The 8,946-nt window shown below is 42.8% G+C and overlaps 1 protein-coding gene across 1 annotated transcript in view; it reads left to right on the top strand.

Annotated features, from left to right (window-relative positions):
• Positions 1-5,700, top strand: part of PPP2CB (protein phosphatase 2 catalytic subunit beta) — a 52,153-nt gene extending 46,453 nt beyond the window's left edge. Inside the window, exons 5-7 of the mRNA XM_077274045.1 lie at positions 1,949-2,110; positions 4,275-4,393; positions 4,964-5,700. Of these exons, the coding sequence (XP_077130160.1) occupies positions 1,949-2,110; positions 4,275-4,393; positions 4,964-5,036 (354 nt within the window). The 3' untranslated portion in view covers positions 5,037-5,700. The remainder of the gene's footprint in view (positions 1-1,948; positions 2,111-4,274; positions 4,394-4,963) is intronic.
• Positions 5,701-8,946: the final 3,246 nt, after the last annotated feature.

Below are 8,946 nucleotides of genomic sequence, written 5' to 3' on the forward strand. Positions count from 1 at the left end.
TGAATATATCCATAGAAAAAGTGAAAGTACTTGGTGTGGCAGTATGGATTGTCTTGGAAGATGGAGGAGTTACGGTACCCCTTTTCCCCTTCAAATCCACCAACTCTCTATATTCTCTGTATGTTTGTAGGAGTTACCATGTTGATAAAAGAAGTTTGTGACATGCCAGTTGCTTCAGTGTTTGATGGAGCAAGCCGGAGGTGACTAATCAGTGTAAATCTATGAAGGCCTCATTCTGGCTCTCATAGACGTGCATTAAGAGCTCATGATTTAGCTTCTGAGTTCCGGGCACTCAGAAGCTGTGCTTAAAAGATAGCGCTGCAGGACCAGAGTGGCCTGGAAAAATGTTGAGGATGCTGGAGGGGTGAGTATATGACCAGAGGAAGGGGACAAATAAAACCCCTCTGGGGTGGTGCTTTTATGGTGTTTTGAACCGCTGACGTGAACGCAATAGCCATGGGTGGAATCGCGATCCAACCGCGGCTATTAAGTAGTTAAATGCCGCTGCCAAACTCTGACAGCGGCATTTAAATGGAGCTTCCGACAATCATGCCGGAAATGCGCACACCGGTGACGTGATCGTGGGGGTCATCAGTTCGTCGGCATGACAACCAGAAGTCTCCTGGAGACCTCTATGGTTGTCAGTGCCGGATTGCTATGAGCGCCACCCAGTGGTTGGCGCTCATAACAAGTCAGTAAATCTGCTTCATAGAGGCGATCTGAACAAATGCCAGTATTACGTTTTTTTGGTCACCACAACATTACATTAAAATGTAATAACGGGCAATCACAAGAACATATCTGCACCAAAATGGTATCATTAAAAATGCCAGCTCGGCACACAAAAAATAAGCCCTCACCTGACCCCAGATCACAAAAAATGGAGACGCTGCGGGTATCAGAAAATGGCGCTTTTTTTTTTCTTTTTAAAGCAAAGTTTGGATTTTTTTTTCACCACTTAGATAAAAAAGAACCTAGACATGTTTGGTGTCTATGAACTCATAATGACCTGGAGAATCACAATGGCAGGTCAGTTTAGCATTTAGTGAAGCTAGTAAAAAAGCCAAACAAAAAAAGTGTGGGATTGCACTTTTGTTTGCAATTTTACCGCACTTGGAATTTTTTTCCTATTTTCTAGTACACGACATGGTTAAAATCAATGGTGTCGTTCAAAAGTACAACTCGTCCCGCAAAAAATAAGCCCTCACATGGACATATTGACGGAAAGATAAAAACGTTATGGCTCTGGGAAGAAGGGGAGCGGCAAGCGATAACGCAAAACAGCAAAAAGCTGGGGTAAAGGGGTTAAAAGTCACAATTTGTGCAAATTTTCTGTATGAATGTGCAAAATTTGAAACTCACCTGCCCTTATTGCACATTGGACGGTGTACTAACTACAATGCTTGAAAAGTTGGCTCTGAATGTACCATTAAGATGAGGTGCGTTTGAATATGGAGTGGCGGAGTTGAAATGTGAACACTAAGGGCATGTTCATGCGTGGTGTTTTTGCTGCGTGGTTTACACAGTATATTTTCGCAGCATATTTTGTGCATAAAATACACAGCACTTCACCGTATCAGAATAAACAATGAGATCTCTGAAGTTTCATGCAGTCTAAAGTTTTAAGATTTTTTTTTTTCTGATTGTATTTTGATCCCTGCTGTGGTTTTGCCAAGATGCAGCTTGTCAATTCTTTCAGCGTTTTTTGCAGCGCTTTTCACCCATTCCAATTGATGGCATAAAAATGCTGCAAAAGCTGCAGGTATTTTATGCAATGTTTTGCCTGCCACCAATCTGGTTTTTGGTACAGGAAAAAAAATGCTGAAAATGGGCAACATGTGAACATACCATTATGATTTGTCTCAATTTACATCATCATTGATAAATATGGGCAATTGTTTACTATTTGTTGTTTTTCTTTTCTGCTAAACTTGTATTATTCTTCTAGGGGCCAATGTGTGACCTTTTGTGGTCGGATCCAGATGATCGTGGTGGCTGGGGCATTTCCCCTCGAGGTGCTGGCTACACTTTTGGACAGGATATTTCTGAAACTTTTAACCATGCCAATGGACTCACTTTGGTGTCACGTGCTCATCAACTTGTAATGGAGGTATGCCTGGAAGCAGTACATCAAAATACCAGTATCGTTTAGCATTACATATTGTATATTGCATTGTAATATACCGTACTTCAGTTTTATTGCAGTATGACACAGGGTGGGAGTTTAGAGAGGCATTGCTGGATTTTAATTAATTTTTTAGGATGAAAAAACAAAGTTGAAAATAATAGGCTATAATCCAGTGGCAAATAAATACATCAATGATTATAAACTATTAAAGAGAAACTGTTTAACCCTTTCGCTGTCAAGGTCATATGTAATAAAATCGTGACCTAAAATGTGGCTAAATGTAAAATAGTTTAGATCCTGGTGTCATGTTGACACCCAGAGTTCTAGGTTTCAGATATTAGGTTGATTGTTCTAGATACAATAACCTGGGCAGAACTCAATTTCAAGATGGAGCAGCATGAAAACTTTTGCTGATTCCAGTGACCAGAATGGGAGCAGAAACATGGAAAAAAATATGGAAGAAAGATCTGAGCCTCTTAAAAGGAACATGTTGTGTCTGATATTGCTGTTAACCTGTAGATATAGTGATAATAGATGTAACTGGCAGAACGTACGTCGGGGAGGAGGGCGCTAACCTGTTCAGATCATCTTCTCCAGTGGCCTATTGTGCCTAGGTAAAGCGCATTACATTGTATTACTACCTAGCAATATTGAATTTAATGATTCATCCATCTACTGCACACTACCTGCACTTCTATGCTTGCCTGCATAGTACCCTAGTTCCTTACTATGATGTACTCTACAGCATATGGGATATATGGTTAACTAACCTTGTATATTTTATACATAACCCCTGCTGATAATACTGACATTTATAGATTTGCTGATCACTTTTTTTTATCTAACTTCTCTGGATAGGATTATTATCCCCTTTACTGGACACTTTGTTGTTTGTTTTTAGTACCTTTCTCTTATTTGTATTTTAATGGTGTAACAATAAAAATTATGTTTTATCATTAACATTATGGTTCTCTTTTGGCTATTTTTCATGTAAGTCAGAATTTGTGTATACTGCTAATTTGCAGGTTGACACTGTTAGAAAGATGTCTGGTCTCATTACTGAAAATGTGTGGTTGGACTAAAACTTTATTTTTCCTGGGAGCCGTCGGCTTTTATTCATACAGGCGTGCCGACACTGCTATTGCCACTGCTCACAGCACTGAGAGTGGCGGATATAAGCACACCCCGGCACTTTGGCTGACTGCACTGGAGACTGAGCTGCGCTGGGGCATGCTCTGCTATGATGACTGAAAGCTGGCAGCTCCCAGTAGGAACAAAATTAATTTTCTCCCAGGAGCTGCCCTTTCAGTACTGCGGCCGGGTACCTTTCTAACCATATTAACCTGCAGGTTAACCCTTGTATCTGTAGGTTAATAGCGGTATCTGTAGTGTAGGTTCCTTTTAAGGATGTTCTACATGGGTTAGTAAGTGGCTGAATGGATGTTCTTTAGACTTGTCTTGTAAACATGCATGTGACCCCCAAGCAAAACGCTAGGTATAGCGTTAATGCAAAGGTAGTGGGCACACGGCACCGCTGAGCCGGTGAATAGTAATGGTCACATGCTGTATTTTAGGATGGGCCAGTGACAGAGAGGCAGTGCAAAAGCAGCAATGAGTAACGCCAACTTTGATACTTTTTACTTGGTGGAAGCCTATAAGGAAAAAATATATACTGGAAAACACATTTTGAAGACACAACCTAGATAGTCTACCTAAAAGAAAAAATGTGCACGCTTCAGAAGAAATGTATTCTTACCGTGATAAACTCATGATTGGCTTCTTTACACCCCTTATTATTCACCAAAATAATAGCTACTTCAGACTTCAAGACAGTCTAGTGAGGCGTAACATGGTTTTGCCACATAATACATTTAATTCCAATGTTTGGGTGTCAAGTGACTTAATATCCTTTTGACTTCAACAGAAAAAACAGATTCTTAGATGCAAGAGAAACGAAAAAGTACACCACAGTTTAGTAAAAAATCAGACACCAGAACATGTCAGGAGAAATAAATGGGGAACATCAGGGGCACAGTCAGAATGTGGGGAATTGTGTTTAGATTGTTTTATTTCTCCCCCCTCCTTGCTTGAATGTTGCTCGGCGGTCTTTTCTTTACTAGTATTACATCCATCTGTTGTCTTGCAGGGCTACAACTGGTGCCATGACAGGAATGTGGTAACCATTTTCAGTGCACCTAATTACTGTTACCGTTGTGGAAATCAGGCAGCTATAATGGAACTGGACGACACCCTAAAATACTCCTTGTAAGTGGCTTCATGTAATGTAAATCTGTCTACGTGTCTAATGGCAAAAGTCACCGGACAGCGGTACCAAACTCGTGACCCAGAGACCTCCAGGAAAGAGGCATATGCTAAGGATTTTGTTTTACCCTCAAACAGTAAATGCTCCAATGTCATGTTTTCTGCAGTAAATCATTTTAGCAGCATTGTAAATTAGATTTCCCAAAACCTCATTTGCCCACTGTGGAAAAAACATCTGTGTAAATTGGTAGACACTGGAATCTGCAGCCTGTCCCTTCCGACTTCACCAGCAATAGTCTGTAGTTACGTTGGCCTGTTGGAAAATACCCTTAAGGGTGCCATGCGATGGAGTACTGTGCAGCTAAAAATATGGATTTTACAGTCTTTTCTCCCCCCCCCCCTTTTTTTCTTTTTCTCTGATTTGGCCTTTACAGGTGGAACTTACTGAAGATTGTAATAATTTCTTTAGGCTTGTTAGACAGTCTCGAATGAATGATTGCATATCGTCTCTAGGCCGCCTTGCTGATTCACTCTGTTTTTAGATCCTAACTTTCATTTTTCTTTTCTCTGCAGCCTCCAATTTGATCCTGCTCCTCGGCGCGGAGAGCCGCATGTTACCCGACGCACTCCTGACTATTTCCTATAAGCGATCTCTACATATTGCCTTCATCTGTGCAATTATACTTGGCATTTAAACATACACGCGTCTGTATATAGACATGCAAACCAACAAATGAAAACCAAAATTATTTAAACATCCAGAATCTGCTGTTAAATCGCCCTGTCCTGACTGCCCCTGAAGTACACTTTTTCATTTCCCCCAATTTATATTTCCAAACAAGCTAGAACACCACCATCACGGACCAAAATGTGCCATACTGTTGATGAAGCATTTAGCACAATTTGAGACTGCGGATAAGAACATACAACGCATAGTCCATTAGTCAGTTTGCCTGCTGTATTTGTATAACTTATGTCTCCTACTGAACTGTGTAAGCAGTTGGTACAAGGGAAAATGCAAGGCCTTTACCCCCCTAAACCACCCCACACCCTTTGCACCTACTTTGTAAATTTTAGTTGTAGTGATAAGCTGGCATGACAAATACTATTTGGAGTTATTTTTAAGAAGATGCACAAGCTAACCATCCACTCTTTTTTTTTTTGGTTTTAAAAAGTACAGATATATTGGACAGATTTGACATGAGTGTTTGCCATAACATTACCGTACGTTTTTCTGTATATTTGTCAAGAAAGTGCTTGCGGCTCCTTTGGTGTATTTGAACAAATAAACTTTCAATTGTAGACCTCCAGCATGTGTGGAGAGTGATTTTTATTTAGAAAAAAGGAACAAGGAAATGAGTGCAGGGATTTTTTTGGCGTCATAAAACTATAAACTTATAGAAGTGTTGGGCAATTAATTTTCCAGAGAGGCCACAGGAGAGACTCTTGACTGTTGTGGAGTGCCAAACCAACAGGCTGAAATTAATTTGGCTCAATATTAATATCACCATATTAATTGTATCACTTAATATTGAGCAGAATAAAGTATCCTGACATCACACTATATACTGTTTGCACTTGAATATAACCCCTTCTATATATCATGAGCCCCACACAGCCTCCTCCATGTCCAGCATAGGAGCCCCACACCGCCTCCTCCATGTCCAGCATAGGAGCCCCACACAGCCTTCTCCATGTCCAGCATAGGAGCCCCACACAGCCTCTCCCCATGTCCAGCATAGGAGCCCCGCACAGCCTCCCCCATGTCCAGCATAGGAGCCCCGCACAGCCTCCCCTATGTCCAGCATAGGAGCCCCACACAGCGTCCCCATGTCCAGCATAGGAGCCCCGCACAGCCTCCTCCATGTCCAGCATAGGAGCCCCGCACAGCCTCCTCCATGTCCAGCATAGGAGCCCCGCACAGCCTGCCCATGTCCAGCATAGGAGCCCTACACAGCCTCCCCATGTTCAGCATATGAGCCCCACACAGTCTCCTTCATGTCCAGCATAGGAGCCCCACACAGCGTCCCCATGTCCAGCATATGAGCCCCGCACAGCCTCCTCCATGTCCAGCATAGGAGCCCCGCACAGCCTGCCCATGTCCAGCATAGGAGCCCCGCACAGCCTGCCCATGTCCAGCATAGGAGCCCCGCACAGCCTGCCCATGTCCAGCATAGGAGCCCCGCACAGCCTCCCCCATGTCCAGCATAGGAGCCCCGCACAGCCTCCCCATGTTCAGCATAGGATCCCCCGCACAGCCTCCCCATGTCCAGCATAGGAGCCCCACACAGCCTCCCCATGTCCAGCATAGGAGCCCATCACAGCCTCCCCATGTGTAGCCAAACATCCACATACCATAGTGTCAGCTGTTTCACACATTGATTGGTGGAGGAAGGGGCCAGAGGCAATGCAGTCAGCGTGGATGCAGAGTGACGATGGAGACCGTAAGCAGGTGGACACGGTGTGGCCCGTTGTCACTGTTTCAAGCCCCTCGGCTGTCTCGGTCCGTGAACTAGATTGGAACAATCAGAGGGCCAGATTTGTCCCGTGGGCCTGCACTTTGCCCAGGTCTGAACTAGAGGGAACAATAAGAGGAATTTGAGATGTGGTAATATAACCTATATGGGACTATTGAAGGAATCTGGGATGTGATCAAATTATAAACTAGAAGGGACAGTTATAGGACTCCACAATGTGAGAACACTATAAACTATAGGGGTCAATTTGAGGAATCCAGGATGTGAGAACACTAAAATAGAGGGGACAATTGGTGTAATCTGGTGTATAAGATTATAAACTACAGGGGACGGTTGGAAGAATCCAGGAGGTGATGAAGCTATAAACTAGAAGGAACAATTATAGGACTCCAGGATGTAAGAACACTATGAACTGGAGAGGACAGTTGGTGTAATCTGGTGTCTTAATATATACTTACCTTGTAATGTCTTCACATCCTGTTCCGCCCAGATGTGTCCAGATCCCAGAATTCCAAGCGGCGGAAGTTCACCGACCTCCATATAGGGACACCCAAGTGATGGATGTCTCAATATGGAAACTGCTGGTGGTACCAGCCTCTTGCACGGTACCACCAGTGGAACACACACACGCACCAGTAGAGGGAGAGCACATGGGGTACACAGGTCAAAAAAGAGATGACATGAGAGGAGAAGACAGAAGGTGGGGAGAGAGAAAGCGCACGGGGGAGACAGCTCAAACGGGACAGCACACAGCACAGGAAGGAGAGAGACAGCAGACAAAAGGGATAGCACAAGGGGTAGACGGGTCAAAGAAGAGAGCACAGACGGGAGAAGTCAGCACATGGGGAAAGACAGAGTGGATAGGTGGGTGAGCACATGGGGGGAGAGATTCTCAACGTCGCAAAGCCTGCCCCCATCGTGACATTACCGCCCTCCCGATGCCATAGCATCGAGCCTCCATCTAGTATAATATAAACTATAGGAGACAATTGAAGGAATCCGGGATGTAATCAAATAATAAACTACAGGGGACAATTGGAGGTATCTAGAATGTGATAATACTATTATCTAGATGGGACAATTGGAGAACTCCAGGATGTAAGAACACTATAAACTAGTGGGGACAATTGGAGGTATCTGGGATGTGATAATACTATAAATAGAGGGGAGAATTAGAGAACTTCAGGATGAGAACACTATAACATAGAGGCGACAATTAAAGAACTCTGGGATGTGAAAACACTATAAACTAGAGGTGACAATTGATGTAATCTGGTATATAAAGTAGTGTTCAAAATAGCAGAGTGTTCAAAACATGTTGATCACAAAATCTTGTAATCAAATAATTTTGAACTACTTTACAGAAAATAAAAAAAAATAACATTGGGCTGCTCTAAAAAAGTGTCTGCATTTAACTTTACAAACTCACAATACTATTTTTTTGTGGATTTAGCATTCCTGTGAATCACTAACCTAACATTTAGTTGTATACCCACAGTTTTTTAGAACTGCTTCACATTTCTGCCAACCAACTTTTGGCACCTGTCAACTGTTATTCCAGCCCACAATGTTGTGGCACTTGTTAGCTTTGCCTCAGAAACTGAATTTTTCATGTCACTCCACAAGTGTTCTATCGAATGAAGGGCCGGGCTGGCAACTCCATAACTTCAATTTTGTTGGATTGGAACCAAGGTTTTGCTAGTTTACAGGTGTGTTCAAGGTCGTTGTCTTGTTGAAACACACATTTCAAGGGCATATACTATTCAACGTAAGACATCTTCCTGTATTTTAATATATGCAACTAATCCATGATCCCTGGTATGCGGTAAATAGGTTTGGCCGGCACCATAGTAAGAGAAACATGCCCATAACATGATGCTTGCACCACCATGTCACTGTCTTCAGAGTATACTGTGGCTTGAAGGCAGAGTTTGGGGGTCGTCTGATGAACTGTCTGCAGCCCTTGGACCCAAAAAGAACAATTTTTCTTTCATCCGTACATAAGATTTTCTCCATTTCTCCTTAGGCAGATTGTATCCGCTTCAGTACGTCGTCTTTTTTCTTTTTTATAACAGTTGG

The sequence above is a fragment of the Ranitomeya variabilis genome, chromosome 1 (assembly GCF_051348905.1).
Source record: "Ranitomeya variabilis isolate aRanVar5 chromosome 1, aRanVar5.hap1, whole genome shotgun sequence".
In the NCBI taxonomy this organism is placed as follows: domain Eukaryota; kingdom Metazoa; phylum Chordata; class Amphibia; order Anura; family Dendrobatidae; genus Ranitomeya; species Ranitomeya variabilis.